The sequence below is a fragment of the Mustela erminea genome, chromosome 14, assembly GCF_009829155.1.
Source record: "Mustela erminea isolate mMusErm1 chromosome 14, mMusErm1.Pri, whole genome shotgun sequence".
NCBI lineage: Eukaryota > Metazoa > Chordata > Mammalia > Carnivora > Mustelidae > Mustela > Mustela erminea.
The window spans coordinates 792719-809190 of NC_045627.1; the positions used below are offsets into that span (position 1 = coordinate 792719).

The 16472-nt window shown below is 42.5% G+C and overlaps 1 protein-coding gene across 6 annotated transcripts in view; it reads right to left on the reverse strand.

Annotated features, from left to right (window-relative positions):
* Positions 1-269: 269 nt before the first annotated feature.
* Positions 270-16472, reverse strand: part of TAF5L (TATA-box binding protein associated factor 5 like) — a 30024-nt gene continuing 13821 nt past the window's right edge. For 5 of the 6 annotated variants that reach the window (XM_032312179.1, XM_032312174.1, XM_032312176.1 and 2 more), the window contains 2 exons: positions 8091-8815; positions 270-1985 (listed from right to left, as the gene is read on the reverse strand). In XM_032312179.1, coding sequence (XP_032168070.1) covers positions 1188-1985; positions 8091-8815 — 1523 coding nt within the window. In that variant the 3' untranslated portion in view covers positions 270-1187. The remainder of the gene's footprint in view (positions 1986-8090; positions 8816-16472) is intronic. The other variant, XM_032312180.1, reaches the window with a different exon arrangement.

A 16472-nucleotide genomic window follows, 5' to 3' on the forward strand; every position in this document is an offset into this window, starting at 1 on the left:
AATCCTTTTTTCCACGAATTTGAACTCGCTTTATCCTCAAAGCACAGTTTTGGATGCGTGCGTATGTACTTACGATTTGTTTCACAAAGTGTTCGTTAAACCGCTATTGCAATGCAGGAGGTGGGAGCCAATGATGGCAGGAGGAAAAGACGTTGAGAGAGCCTCGCACCTCCAAATAAATGGGCATTTATTTCACATCTTCTAATTCTATCTTTTGACTTATCACTTCCAATCCTTTTCATTTCTTTACCACCATCTGTCCTTTTGGGGGAGAGAACTGTTCATACAAGTGCAGCCATGAGGAACCTCTTCCTCTCCCACCATCACTGCGGGAGCCCAGGACTTTCTCAAACCAACCCTTTTCCCGCCCGCCCCACTTCTACACACGTCAGCCGGAGTGATCCATCCATCACCCAGAAAGTTTCCCTTTCTCCCCAAACACTGTGCTACCCAATTCTCTGAATTCCCTGAACCTCAAGATTCCAAGTATCACAGCCAGTGCCAGGAGTAAAACCTGAAAGATGAGAGCAGAGAAGGCCCCTCTGCCAGTGCTAGGTTTCCTCTTCTCAATAATAATAATAATTATAATTATAATAATAAAAAATCCTGGTTCTCTGTAATTATGGAAAAGGAGAGACTTTTTGCCAGGATGATCCCTGCCCCCGGTCCTAGTTCCCAGCCCCGCCTTCCTGCACCGGTAAAGATCCACCCCGCACCCGCCGACGGAGCAGCCGTGAGCAGGTGGCACCGCTCCTCCTAAGGGTACCCCATGACCATCCTGGGACCCAAACGCAGCACCCGGCGGCGAGGTAAGCAGCATCTCTTACACGTGGGAAAATGAGACAGAGACACGAAGGTGCTCACACAAGGACACGGGCGGGATCTTTGTGGGAACTCGCAATCTGACCTCTGGAGCCTCTTCCTTCTCCGTCTCACGTCCAATCACAGCACCTTCCCCCTCCGGTCCTTCGACATTATGGGGGAGGGCAGCGAGCGAAGGGGTGAAGAGCTCAGGATGTCTGCACGGGATGGAGGTGGGGGGTGGGGGGAGCAGGGGTCAGGGGAAGAAGCAGGGAGTCTTTCACAGTCAGTCAGTGATTCGATCTCGATGTGTCCTAAGACTGGCAGCCTGGAGGCTTTCCATGACTGCCCCAGTCCCTTACGACAAAGATTAAAAAAAAAAAAATTTAATGTTCCTGATTTTCTTGTGTGATTCCAGTCACTAGAAGGAGGTTGCAGGCCATGAACTGCACGCTCAGCACGTTGCTCATCTGCCCGGTGTACACGCCCACGAGTTCGCCCGAGGAGCCGTCGGCAGGTGCACTGCAGTGCGTGTTTCTGATGTCCCAGACGCGCACAGAGTTGTCCATGGATGCGGACGCGATCAGGCTGCTGTCCGGGCTGAAGGTGAGGCTGGTGATATTGTCCGTGTGGCCCCTCAGTTCTTTATAAAGGGTCCCAGAGGCCAAGTCCCATAGCTTCAGCCGCTGGTCCTCGCCGGCTGATGCCAAGTACTTACCGTTAGGAGAGAAGGCAAGAGAGAGCACGGGGCCGCGGTGGCCCGTGAAGAGCCTCACTGAGTTGCCCTGTTGAGCGCTCCACAGCCGGACAGTCTTGTCTGTCGAGCCCGTGGCTAAGTAGTTTGAATTAGGGTGGAATTTGACACAGTCCACATCTGCCAGGTGTCCGGCATATATTCTCAGCGGGTACGTCCGATCAAATGACCACAGCCTTGCGGTGCGGTCATGGGACCCGCTGGCAAAGTACAGGCTATACGGGCTAATGTCCAGGTCCCACACAGGGTAGGCATGTCCTTGGTACAACACAGTGTTGGTGAAACTGCCGAGGTCCCAGTACCTAATGGACATGTCTTCAGAACAAGAGAGCAACCCTGAGCTGTCTGCAAGGAACCTTGTGCTGTATACTGGTCCACAGTGTCCCCGGAGGATCTTCATCTCTGTGCCCGCATTGTCATCCTCATCATCCTGGGGACAGTGGGGGGAGGGGCGGGTGGCAGAGAGACACACAAGGGAAACATGTTTAGTGGTCTGCCATGAAAACCAAACAGTCCAGCAAAAAGAAAAAGAAAGAAAGAAAGAAAGAAAAAAAAGCCACTACTTGAGAAATAGCCTCTGACCAGTAGATGACAGTGGTCTTGTCCTTAAGGGCGACCCCAGGAAAACAACTCACAATTGCACAACGAAACACAAAGTCTCGTGCAACTTACAAATTGTCTTCCTCAAGTCCATCTTGTAGCTAAGACTCAATCAAATCAAAAGTACACAAATGCCAAGCTATCATTACACGGTAACGACTGTGGACCTCACTGTCAGGCTGGGGGGGAACAGGTTTCCAAGGCTGCTTCAAAGATGGCCCACGGTCACTTCCACTGTTAATCCTGACAGACATCATTTGGAAAGATTTACTGCCGAGTTTACATTTAGTTCTCAGATTCTTTTATTCTGTGGGCCTGTCTTCATCTGCTGGTTTTAGCTGCTTTCTAAGCCACATTGCTGTTTCGGCTCCACTAAGAAAATTTCTGGCACGTTCATTACTCCCATGAGTGGGGTCAGTGATGAAGGTAGACATGGTCTCACTTTAAAATTTACATGAAACTGTTGTAAAAGGTTAGCCAAAATAACGCCTGGACGTATCAGAACAAACAGTAGACCAGAAAGGTGCAGTTATCAGTAAGCAACACTCATACCTTGTGACCAGGCATAAACTGCCAGTGTCCAAAAAGAAATAAAGATGAAGTTTTAAAACTGTGACTTTCTGGAGGGTCTCAAACATTTTCCCAAGTGAGGCATGGGTTCAGAATGGCTTTAAACAAGCCGAGTGACTCATGGGATTCTTGGAACTAAAAGTGGGGACAGAAAAGAAGACAACCACTCATGGTACCGAGGGAGGGAGTCCTCCTACCTCACCCTCTTCCCCACAAGGACAGTATCTCTGTTCAAAATCCGTTTTCCCTTCATTCCCTCACAGACAAGCTCCTTAACACTACAGCTGTCTCTACCCAAGAGTTCACAAATGAAAATGGGTTTTCATTAAATGCCGTAAGGAGGAGTAAGAAGAGTCCTGAACCAATCGGCTTTGTTAGCTGAGATATAAATACGTCTGTGGGCCTTAAGTTCCTGTACAGGAAAATCGCATCTTTTTAACTCCCATTTGAAAACTATTAAATTCAAAACAAAACAAACGCCTTCAATGTGTACAGATTTCAGAAAAAGTTAAGAGAAAATAAACGTTGATGTCCATGAATATTCAAAATGCCTATTCCAGACACTCAACATTAAAAATATATAAGCATTTGGGAGTTTAACGTTCTACCGCGTTACCAAGAATATTAGTAATTTTCCTTTCAAAAGAGGTTACGACAACACTTTAAAATTTCAAGGATGACTCACTGCTGTACACCAGAAAGATTATATAAAAACTGTGGGAGCAAAAAACGACCCCAGATGAATTACACCAAGGCCCTTTGGAAGTGAGTGGTGGATTAAAGGGCACGTTACCATCTCTGGGGCTTAAGTGGTCTTCGTTTGGAACAGGCAGTTAGGGAAGCGGGTCTTCAGCTCCTTAGTGGGGACCTAAACAGTGCGCTCAGAGACGGGACGAGGGGGGTGTGCCAGGAGTCAAGCTGGCACTTCCCAGGGGTCTTGATGACTGTCTCGAGCACATGGACAAGTGCCTGGTGGACTCTATGGACCAGGAGATGGGGAAACCAGAGCATTCATGCTGGCTATCGCTATCAGCTCTTTGCCAGGACCACAGCTTAAAATAACCCAGCCACATTTTCTTCTGTGGCTCAACCCAGTCCCACAAGGGCCTCAGCACAGAGCTAAAACTCTGAACAAGTAGCTGATTCACACATGCCCAGCCCCAGATTCTCTCTTCCTTCCGTGCTCACAGGGCAAAACCCCAAATTCCCTACAACTGACTGAACACCCAAGAGTAATGGGCATGCGTCCCAAATATGAATTTTTAATTTGTCAAGTATATTTGTGTCATGATAAATCATACTATGTACATTATACAGCATGCATAAAGAAATTTAAAAATAGTAAGAAAAGTAAGTATAAAAAGACTTTCAAAGCTTATCTTCTGTACCCCTGTGCCATAGTTTGCTAAGCCATGCTTGAGACTATGGAGGCCCTAAAAATCTCAGACTTGTTACAGATGTCTGCTCCTGGACTAGGGGGTTCAGAGTGCCTCAGCTCAGCTCCAGGGTACTTTTTGGGGTCTGAAATGTAGCCTTGGGCTGTTGTCCCAACATTAGCTTCCAATGGAACTGAAAAAAATTATATCTGGCTGGGCTTGGGGCTGAGTTAAGACTTGGAAGCAAGTGGGGGGTTGCTCTCTCCAGGAGAGATGACGGTGGCCTGAACTAGAAAAGGCGGCTATTGGCTAGCTAAGCTGAACATGTGTTGTAAGTGTAAAACACACCAGATTTCCAAGACTGAGGACAAAAAAGGAGAATGTAACAGATTTCATTAATAATCTTTTAATATTGCTTACACGTTGAAATGATATTTTGGCCATACTGGATTGAATAAAATACATTGTTAAAATTAAATGACTCTTTCTTTTTACTTTTTTCACGTGGCTACTAGAAAAATCAAAGTTACAAACATAGCTCACATTATATTCCTCTAGGCCAGCACAGACCTACAGGACCATTTTATATACAAATCACAGAACTGAGTATTATACAACACTGACTTCTTTACTTTTGAAACTTAAAGACTGCTGGATTGGGGGAAGGCTCACTAGCCAGCGCCTGGACCCAATACTGGTGCTGTAGTGCTGGCCTAGGAGGGCGGGAGGAAGGCAGTGATGAGGGTGATCGTGAACACAAACCTGAAACGAAGAGCAAATCCTTGATTTGGTATCTGTGGTTTTGCCATGTTGCTCACATATTAAAAATACATAGTTACCAATCAACGAGGGTAAAAGTTGGACTTCATTTCCAACTCCATTTAGTGTGGAACAGAGGATGGAGGGTCTCAGACAGGATGGGGGCTACTGGTCCTAGCAGGAGGTGGGTCACTGCTATGCTAATTAATAGCATTTCAAAGGTTAATCTAGAAATATTTTTAAGTTGCAGATATCAGAAGCTATAGGGCAGTGCTGTAGATCCAGTTTTATTTGGCTTAATAAAGAGAGAAAATTTCATGCCCTCATAGAAGCTTTTGATTACTGTTTTTTACTTTCTAAAATGGAGATATAATTCATGTACTATAAAATTCACTCTTTTAGGAAGTATACAGAATTATGCAACTTTCACCATTCCCTACTACAGAACATTTTCATCAACTCAAAAAAGAACCTTTTACCCATTAGTCACTGCCTCTTTCCCTGTCCCCAGCCCCTGGCCACCATCAATTTGCTTTCTGTTTCTATGGATATGCCTATTCTGGATATTTCCTAGAAATGGAACCATATAGCATGAGGGCCTTAGTGGCTGGCTTCTTTTACTTAGTTAGCACAAGGCTCATCCACAACACAGCATGTCTCATGTAGATGCACTCCTTTCTACGGCAGAACAATATTCTATTGCACGGATATATCCTATTTTGTTTATCTCTTAATCAGCTGGCTGACACTTGGGCTGCTCCCACTTTTTGGCAATTATGAATAATGATGTTATGAACATTCATGTACAAGTTTTTGTGGGGACTTATGTTTTCAATTCTTTTGGGTATATACCTGGAAATGGAATCCGTGGGTCTGGTCAGTATTTTAAATACTCACTAGTAAAACACTTTATCCACTAATTTATGTGGCCACTATTCCTTCAGGAAGATTAAGGTAGAAGTTGCAAACTGGCTTTTTAGTTGGGTTTTCATGTGGTTTCATACTTCCTACCATCTCTTTGATCCAGGGAGCTTTAGATATTTATAGTTACCTGCTTGAATTCTACAGGTATGTGAATTTGTGACCTTTCCACTAAGAGTTTCTATTTTAATTGTGAATCCTATCAGGAAAACAAAAAGTCCATGTTCTCATTGAAGAAATATTAAAAACTAAGTACCAGAACTGATTTGTACCTTGCTTTTCCCCAAAATGTTCCTTATCAGGAACAACCACCACACTCCCATACCCCCCACCCAAAAAACCCCAAATCAAAAAACCCAAAGAACACCCCCCAAAACCAAAAACCATCCCCCCGAACTCCATCAACAACAAAAACGTTTGTCAACTGCTACGACAAAATGGGTGGGAGATGTAGAAATCCCAAACAGGAAACTCCTAGACAACATGAGAAGAAGATCGCAACTTTAGTTATAAAATGAAACAAAAGTTTCTTCACAAGGAAAGCAGTTCCTTTATACTGTAGCAGAATCTACAGCACTTTCAATATGGACAACTGGGACTACATCAGGAAGATACTTAAACAAAGTATCTTCTTTTGGAGTGGAACAGCACCTCCTACCAGAGCTCTTCTCTCCTTGGTCTGGGCGCTCTCTTCCTGCTGCCACTCCCCTAGCTCAGGCCACCATAATCCCGAGTACAGCCTGTGCTGAGCTGCTCCCTATGTAAGCCCTCCCAACTCTAGCCTGCTTGAATTTCTCTCACTTCCTGGCATCCATCATGTTATTCTTTACTTCTGGGTCTTCAAATGCATACCTTCCAAAGTCTGGAAATCTTCACAGAATAAGTCACAGAGCTAATTTTCAGTGGTATCCAGGGTAGATAGAGTCTTAAACATTTTTTTTTTTTTAGTCTAATGTTCTTTCCCTATTTGTATCTACCTTTCTGTCTTTGCTATTTTCCTTTATATTAATTTGTAATGCTGAGAATAATCTCCAAACACAATGTCAGTGGAATAAAGTCAGTGGAAAAATATTTTTCCTTGTATTTACAGAAAGTTGTAAATGAATGATGGCAGTGTCCTTCAGTCGTATGTAAAGAACACTCAACAGGCTAGAATTGTCTCCTAGGAAAACAAATTTTAAAACTCAAATACATGTGCAATAAAAAAATTTTGGAGGGTACTAAAAAATCCTAGAAATCAAAGTATGTACATTGGAATGTAGGCCTTTTACTCATCACAACAAACTCCTCTAATTATATTGTCCGAGTCGCAAGAAACAAAAATTCAAGGACCATGCTAACTGGAAGGTGACTAAGAAAACAATCAGAAAAAAGGGCTTATTTTGTGCATCTAATATTCTTGGTATCCTTGTCACCTGTGGAAATTAACTTGAATGTTGGTTTTTTGTTTGTTTTGTTTTGACTCCTTAATTTCTCTACCCCGTGCAAATAATTTTCCATTGAAAGTAACCTGAGGCAGAGCTACCTGAATTTCAGTGGTGAGATGACAAAAATATTCTCACTCTTAGCTTTTGTGGGGCCATTTGCAGGGGAAGTTAACTCTGTGAAGTTCAATTTTCTCTCTCTTTGTGTAACTTTGTGACCTGAAATGCAGGCCACTCGGCCTGCCCTTTTCAGTAACCACCCCAAATCATTACACTGACTGATGGATAAAATAGCAACTACACTTCCTGTGCACTTTTCAAAATGGGGCTGGGGAACATCCTGGAGCACATGAAGCCAGAGGATGTGCTCTGGCCTCAGGCCGGTAACACCCCATGCTGATGAGGGGAAGAGCAACCGGTGTTCTCGTTACTGCTGATGAGACTGGCAAGTGACAATATTCATCACAATTTAAAATGCAGATCCTCTGACCCAGTAATGCTACCTCTAATTGTTTATATTCGCATAAATGTACACACACACACACACACACGCACACACACACACACACACACACTTAGGGTAAATCTTAATATTAGCTAAAGGTCTTTAATTAGGCTTAGCAGTGTTATCCATATTCAGACAGTACTAAATATTGACCAATCATTAATAATGTTCCGTTAATGTTGTTAAACATAGTTTTCATCTCTTCCAAGGTTAGGCATGAGGAGGAATTCAGCGGTTACAGGTTACACGGGAATTAGTCTGGCCTTAGCTATACAATGGAGGAAATAATGAAGTCCATTCTCCACAAGAGCTGTCATGTTTGGTAAGAATTCTAAGCAAATTAATAAGGCAGGTGTAGGGAAGAAAAATGATATTCATACCTCCTCCTCCAGAATGTCACAAGCCAAGTGGATGCGGGACACGTCTACTGGATGGGGTTCTGATTTTAACTTCTTGGATCGTAAACTCCACAGTTTTATACAGGAGTTGTCAAACCCCGCAGCAAGCAGCTTGCTATCTGGGGAGATTTCTGCAGTGTTCAACAGCTGCTCTGTGTTATAGAAGGCATAGAAACAGATGGTGGTGAGGGAGGGAGGGCCATCTTTGACGCGCTTAATGCTCTCCTGCAAGACCTCCAGGGCAGCCTCGTTCTGCAGAATAGGGGCAGGCATGTCGGTGGGCTCGAGGCCGCTGCCCTCACTCCGAGAGGAGCTGCCGCTGGCGTAGAGCTGGTAATCTGTTCTCTTGGCGGGCTGCACGTCAAGATGGATATGTAAGGTGAGGACTTTGCACAGGGCGGTGTTGTTGTCACTTTGGAGGTAGCGGATAAGGTAGTCGTAGCTGTCTTCCTGGAGACGGACCACGTACTTGTTATCTAGGAATGCTCGAAGCTTGAAGTTAGACAGGATGTCCTGGATGGTTTGAGTGGTCTGTAGCTGCTCAATGACATCCTTTTGGCTAGCGTTCTGCAGAAACATTCCATGGAAGCGGCTGTAAAAACTTTCCACTGTGCTCTTCGGACTATTCTGGACCAGGTTGAGATGGAGGTAGACAAAGAGAGGATAGAGGAGAGGCATCACTTCGTGGCTATGCTGGGAATCAGAATCTATAATGGAAAAAAGTGAGGGCTTTATCATCGGTATAATTTCAAAGAATAATGTGGCCCTCCTGGGGAGCCCACCATCACACAACACATTCTGGTCAGTACTGCTGATTGAAAGAGAAGCCCAACATAAAATTATGGAAACTCAAAGTCCACGCCTTTTGACTGAAGAAGGAAGAGCAGGGACTCTGAAGTCCAGCAAACCTGGCCCAGAAGTCGGCCACAAATCAGGAATTTGATGCCCAGAGAGGGCAAGTGACTCGCCTAAGTTCTCCCGACACTTCACGGCTTGTCCCCAGGTCTTCAAGGTTCACGGTTTCTCCCCAACACATTAGTGTTTCTCAGATTGGGAGGCACAGACCTCTGAGGGTCTGTAGTTATATTCTTGGGAGACTGTGAGTTCTTCACAGAAACTTTTTGGTTGGATAATTTCTAAAAACAATGAACAAAGGCATATTCATAATTATCCAGCTGGCCATGAAGCAAGGACTGACATACGATTTTAGTGCTCTACTTTCTTTTTTGACTACTTTTGGCCTCCATCATCCGACAGGATTATCAGAATACTTATTTTAGTGAGTTCATGGGCATGCCTGGCTACCCGGGCCTGCACGTCCTAACACTAAGATGACAACACTCACCCAAAACTGTCCCATCTCTGCCAGTGCAGTCATTTTGATTAGGTTGGCTAAAAAGTAAAACTACTCTTCTGCAGTGATAATTACAAATGAGACATCTTCATGTCATTAATGCTAAGCCATTTACTGATTTGAGACTTGAACACCATGCGACTACGTGACTGAGGATGTTCCCAAGTGTCCAGCTTTAGCTGCCACAGGCGAGTGAGAAAAGCACAGAGGTGTATGTGACGCCCAAGTATGTGAGGGCGGGGAGAGCTGTGATGGCGCAGAAGTCCCACAGCCACTCCACCTGAGGCCAGCAGGGGCAGCAGGACTGACGCAGGGTGCAAGCACCTTGGGAAGCTGAAGCCAGACTAGGCTGTGTCACAGCCATGGGGACTGCCCCCATGCCCCTGGGGAGCAGCAGGTGAGTTCTGGCAAAATCTATCTGTTATATTCACTTGCTGTTAATTTGAACGTTACTGCTTTTGTGGTTTTGCTTGTACTTTACTTGTGAGTTTCGGTTTCATACAGAAATACAGTAACCATAAACATTTTATATCTTGCGTAACGTTTGTGCATATTTAAGTAAATTTATATCAAAATGCTTTAATCAGCACTTAGTACTTCTGCTAGCATTATTTTTTTCCCTTCATGAAAAAGAATCCATCTATGGCTCAAAATCAGGAACATCACATCAGGGAACCTTGCCTCCCCAATTTGATGATGCATGACCCCAGCATGCTCCCTCTGCCTAATACCCTACTTCACTTTACCGCAGGTGAATTAAGTGCATAAAATGTGTATTTTAGAATAAATGTGTCCCTACTTAAAGACATATTTAGCAAATGAACTTAAATTACAATGATGATTCCAATAAACTTAAGACTGTTACCTGGCCACTTTAGGCTCCTCATGTCTTTAATAGGCCAAGAAGGGAGTTACGATGCTGGCTGGGGTGACTGATCCTAACTACCAAGGGGACACTGGACTGCCAGTCCACAGCTGAGGTAAGGCAGAGTATGTCTGCACTAAAGGAGATCCCCCAGGGCATCTCTTTGTATCATTCTGCCCTGTGGTTAAGGTTAATGGAAAGCTATAAAAATCGAATCCAGGTAGGACCAGTAATGGCCCAAGACTCTTCAGAAATGAGATTTAGAAAAAAAAGGAAAAGAAAGAAAGAAAGAAATGAGGTTTGGATCATCCTATCCAGTAAAGAACCAGGACCAGCTGAGGTGTTTGCTGAAGGCAAAGAAAATGCAGAATGGGTAGTGGAAGAAAGTAGTTAAATACCAGCTATGAAGTATGTGACCAGTTACAGAAACTAAGATTAATTATTTAAGTTACCCTCCCTATTTTATTATGAATATGTGTGTGTATATATTTACACATATCTTTGTTTCCTTCCTTCTTTGTTCCCTTATCAGGTACATAAGTTACCCTTACTTTGTTTCAGAGTACTTAAGTTCTGTTAATACTACACCATAGTATTTGAGTTACAGGATATCAAGGAGAAGAGTAAATCATCTAAGGACTTTGCTTTCTCTTCTGGGGAAGGGATTCACGCATTTTTGGTTGTATCCAGGAGAGCTATACCATGTTAGGTGGATTAAACACCTTGTTAATTGTTATCTGGAGATTAAGTATGGTTTAAGGGGATAGAGATGGGTACCAAATTGAACTGGGGGTAGACCTGGGGATGGTTAATTCTGTGTCATCTTGGCTGGGCCACAGTGCTCAGATACTTGGTTAAAACAACATCTAAATGCTTCTGTGAAGGTAATTTTTAGGTGTGGTTAAGATAAATCAGCAGACTTTGAGGAAAGCAGATTACTCTCCATAATGTGGGTGAGCCTGTCTAATCAGCTGAAGGCCTTCTGAGAACAAAGGCTGACGTCCCCGGAAGAGGGAATTCTGCCAGCAGATTGACTTTGGGTTTGAGTTGCAGCTCTTCCCTGGGTCTCCAGCCTGCCTTCCTGTCTTGCAGATTTTGGACTTGCTAGTTTCCATAAGTACATGAGCCAATTCCTTAAAATAAATCTTTCTGTTTATACATCGTATTGGTTCTGTTTCTATGGCGGATCCTGACTAATTCAGATTTTGGTGTTTCCTTAAATGCTATAATTCTTTGGAAGACCTTTGGAAAAAATGTTTCCCCAAACTAATGAAAAAAAACCCCAAACCCCAAAACTCAACCCTTACCAATTACACAATGAAGGATTGTTTGCAATTCCTTAAAATCTTAGTTTTAGGCTTCTTTTTCAAAATAAGAGGCATTTTAGTTTAATAAGTCTAGGGAAAAAACCCCAAAAACAAAAAAATGCAACCCAGTCACGAAGAGATAGGGCTACATTACTTTAAACTTACTGTAATTCACTGTTGTTTCAGCTCAGTTTCAAAATTGTTTAATTGTTCTCTCTCGTCTGAAGAGAACAGCATATCAGGTATAAAATAAAAATTTGATCAACATATTCATTATGTGGAACAAAGACTCACATAAGACTTAATTCCCATTTTTAATCTCGTTTCCTTGAAATTGTAACATATGTTTTATATTTTACTGAAAGTGTATTTGCTTGAAATATATTTTTTTCTAATTTCAAAAGAAAATGTCCTCTGAAAAGTGCGCTTTTCCTTCCTTCTATCCATCTAGCCACCGGCTATGTAACAAACTCCTACTTAGTGCCACACTCTGCTGGTGGTGTAAGGGGAAGTTTTTCACAGAGTTTGCAGAAATTAGTAGTGAAAAGGACACGACATTAAATGTAAACCAAGCTTGTCAGTCCTTGTTCTCCTGCCTGTCTCTGTAGGGTGGACCCCACTAAACCCACACCCCTGTCTTTTGTTCTGAAACGTCACACTACCCAGCTCTACCCAGCTCGACTATTTAGCTCCCTTCCCTTTCGGGCCCCTCTTCCTCCTCTCATCCCTCAAATACTCACTTCGTTTCAAGGACGAACACTGAGCATGTGCTTCCTGTGATCCAGACACCTGACAACTATTGTAGTGTCTAAGGATCACAGACTCACACCCAGCTCGATTCCAAAGTCTATGCTCTTCCTACTATGCCCCTGAAGAAAAGGGCCCAGAGCAACAGGTGAGCTCACAGAATCTCTCACCCTCAGATAACTTACAGAGGAAAGACAAACTTAAGGTACTACAGCCCGAGATGCTGTTATTTTCCTCGTATCTTCCTTTGAGATAATTATCTCCTAAAACTGGCATTTGTGCCTCCATGAAGCTGATACTGAGTTCTTCATCACAAGTCTGTAACTTTCTCTTAAATACTAGCCTCCAATTTTCTACTACAAGTGATACAGTAGGAGACTGCCATCATAATGATGTAAAAAACAACCTGATTTATTTCTGCTCAATGTAGCTTAAGTCCCCATTTGTCACAGAGCCCGAGTTATCCTCAACTCTTCCCCCTCTAATCCTGAGCCGTGGAGAGTCTACCTTGGGAATTTTAAGTACGCATTCAAGACCTGGCTTTCCACGGGCACAGCACTGCTGAGCTGTGGTCCTTTTCAGCTTGCTTTTCCAATACTGCAGTGGACTTTGGGCCAACCTCCTGGTCATCCCACTGCTTTCAGACTTGTCTCCTAGGCCTGATGGTCAGGTCGCTCCTCAACCTGGCTCCGGTGCGGCTGCTCTATCTCCGATCTGAAAACCCCATTCTCAACAAGGTGTTTCCTTCGCTGCTCCTGCACAAAGAATCTCTTCCTTTTTGCTCATGTCTTTCCACACACCCCAAATCTTCCTAGTTCTCTTCCCCAGTTTACTGAAATCCAACCCAAACACTGACTTAAATTCCACCTCCTCCTGAAACTCAGTAGGGCCATCTCTGATACTCCATCCAAACCATGTTCTCCTTTCATTCCACAGCTCCTCTCGTACAAACTTCAGCACTGATCTCATCCTGGCCCGTGAAAACTCTTCCACCATATCTGAACTTTATTTAAAAACTTTTACTTCTAGCCTTCTTAGATTGCTCCCTATTTAGATTAATGACTGTATCTTACACTTTATCTTGGTGCTCAGGAAACTCTTGTTCATTTGACTTGGTTGACTGCTCTTCAGAGGCCTGAGGATAGGGAAAAATAATCCAGGAAAAGCAGTCTGTAAAAACACAAAAACAGGGCAACCTTTTCGGGTCCCCTCCCTCCTCGGGAGCTTTGGGCTATCACTTTGCTATCACTCAATAAACCTTGATAAAAAAATAAATTAATAAATAAATTAAAAAAAAACCCCACAAAATATTTATTTACCCCTCTAAATAATCTGGGTCCAGTGGATTAAAGAATTATAGCAGACAACTTCCTCAGTTTTGAAACAAGACAAAGAAGAAGGTTAATGGATTACCATTCATTAAAATTTGAAGTTCTGAGGGGAGGAAATTATGAGCGAAGACTAAAAAAAGTACCACATATTAGGAAAAAAACTGCATCATCAGACAAAAGGAGTCAACAGCTATTCTACAATAAGAGTTTTACTAAATATTCAAGAAAAATGGCAAGAACCCAAAGAAATAAAAATTTTTAAAAAGATTTTTTAAAAATCTATTTTAGAGATAGCGTGAGTGAAAGAGAGAGCATGAGCAGGGACAGGGGCAGAGAGAAAGGGAGAAGCAGACTCCCTGTGGAGCAGGAAGCCCAACACAGGGCTGGATCCCAGGACCTGAGATCATGACTTGAGCTGAAGGCATATGCTTAACCCACTGAGCCATCCAGGTGCCCCCTTAAGAAATAAATTTAAGCAGAAAACTCTGCACCAGGATAAATCACATTAGTGATCAATTAAATGTATTAGTTCTTCATTGTGAAAAATAATCACAGTTCTGTAATACATTATTCCAACGAGTCTATTTTATAACAACTATGCTTCACTGATTAAAAAATATAAGGGGCACCTGGGTGGCTCAGCGGGTTAATAAGCCTCTGCCTTCGGCTCAGGTCATGATCTTAGGGTCCTGGGATCGAGCCCCGCATAGGGCTCTCTGCTCAGCAGGGAGCCTACTTCCACCCCTTTCTCTGCCTGCCTCTCTGCCTCCTTGTGATCTCTGTCAAATAAATAAATAAAATCTTTAAAAAAAAAAAATATAAACAAAAACTGGTATGTCACTACAGTCACGGGTGTCATTCATAATGAAAGTCAGTCATGACTATGACAAGAGCCAACTCATGCATGAGTACATGGAGGGCATCCCTACTATGATACACTGGAGCTTTACGCTTCTGTCCGTTTCCCTCATTAGGCAGCAGGCAACGCACCAATATGCTCTACTGCAACATCTAGCCCAGCAAACAGTCAGTGCCTGACATAAACACCGGTGGAATGAACGAAAGAGAAAGGGTGAGAGAAGCTAGGCATTCCTTGTTAAACTGGCTTCCTCAACTCTAGCATGCAGAGAAGATTGATCATGGGGAAGTGAACATAGTTATATTTTAAAAACAGAGTAAAATGCCTTCCTAAAGATTTCTAAAGATCTAAAGATAAAAATTTTAAAATAAAAAGAAAACTGCCTAAAGCCTCAAACACCAATGCCAGTGATTACATAAAGCGTTATCTTCAACTTCTTGCTTACCTCTAAATGAAAGATTTTCCATAAATTTAATTTTTCTTTTTTTATCACTACTGGAGATGGAAAGCAGTTGATCACTGTTCTGAGATATTTAACACTCATATGATATGAGGATCTTAATAGAACTTCCTTCTTTTCGGTTTAAATATAATAGACTCTTTTTTGCTAAACCTTTAAGCTTCATGATTTTTTCATTTTTATAACAATTTAACAGATGATTCATATGAACTCCATCACTTCAGTAACTCTGAGGCAGGTAAGATAACCCTCTCTATGGTTTTATTTTGTAACCATTATTTCTTACTTCTTAACATTTTGGCCATTTTCCCTAGAATACAAAAAATGTGGAATTTTTCCTTTTAAAAATTCAGATCATTATGAGGGTCACGTAAAATCAGGACAACCTTAAGTGATGTAAGATTGAGTATATTATTGTGGTTTATACACTGATTGCCTTATATGCATTTGTGTGTGTGTGTGTGTGTCTCACATACATCTTTACCACTAAAACTTATTATTACCCTGAGGATTTTTTCAAATAAAAAAAGAAAAATGAAATAACCTCAAAGTGTTTTAACTACAAGTTACCAATAACCAATACCTGCTAATTACCCTCAACCCTTTGAGGGCACAGAAAGTTTTGTATTTCTTACACTTCAAGGTGTTTTGTATGAAGAAAGCACTCAACAAAGGACTCTGATTAATAATCTGAATCAACATGATCTCCCTCACTGCAATAATCTTTCCAATATTAAAATTATCTGTAATTAAAATTATCTGTATCCCAGGCTTGGATGAAATCACTTGCTTGTACCTTTGAATCGCCTTATTTCACCAGGGAAGAAACCAGGGCCCCAGAGATGCTAAACAACTAAGTTTTTTTAAGCGATTCATTTAAAAAGTCATACAGTGAGATAGAGGAACTGACTAGAACCCCTATCTACTGATTTTGTGTTTTAGTGGTCATTACACCAGCCACAAACCGGACTAAACTACTTCCAATTTTTTTTGTCTTGCTGATTCATGAGGACTAGGTCTCACACTTTGGGAAATAAGAGGAAAAGTCATTTTGAGATGTACTATATTATTAATAGTGATTTCAATGTACATTTCAAATTCTCTGCATTTAAGGATGTTTCTCTACATGGCTGATTTAACTTTCACTACTTCAGTGCAAGCTGTGGGCATTCTGTGGACAAAACACCGGGAGCCCTAGCCCTCGCCAACTTTAACTCATGACTTAACTCTCCTAGGAGTTCCAATGGATCGTAAGATTGAATGCAAGGACTGTGCTCAACTACCTTTGAATCTGCACTCAGCACACCCGACCTGGAACCTAGTAGGTTCTGAGGAAAACTTGCATGATTCCTTCTCGATAAGAGGAAGTTCTTAGGGGCGCCTGGGTGGCTCAGTGGTTTAAGCCTCTGCCTTCCGCTCGGGTCATGATCTCAGGGTCCTG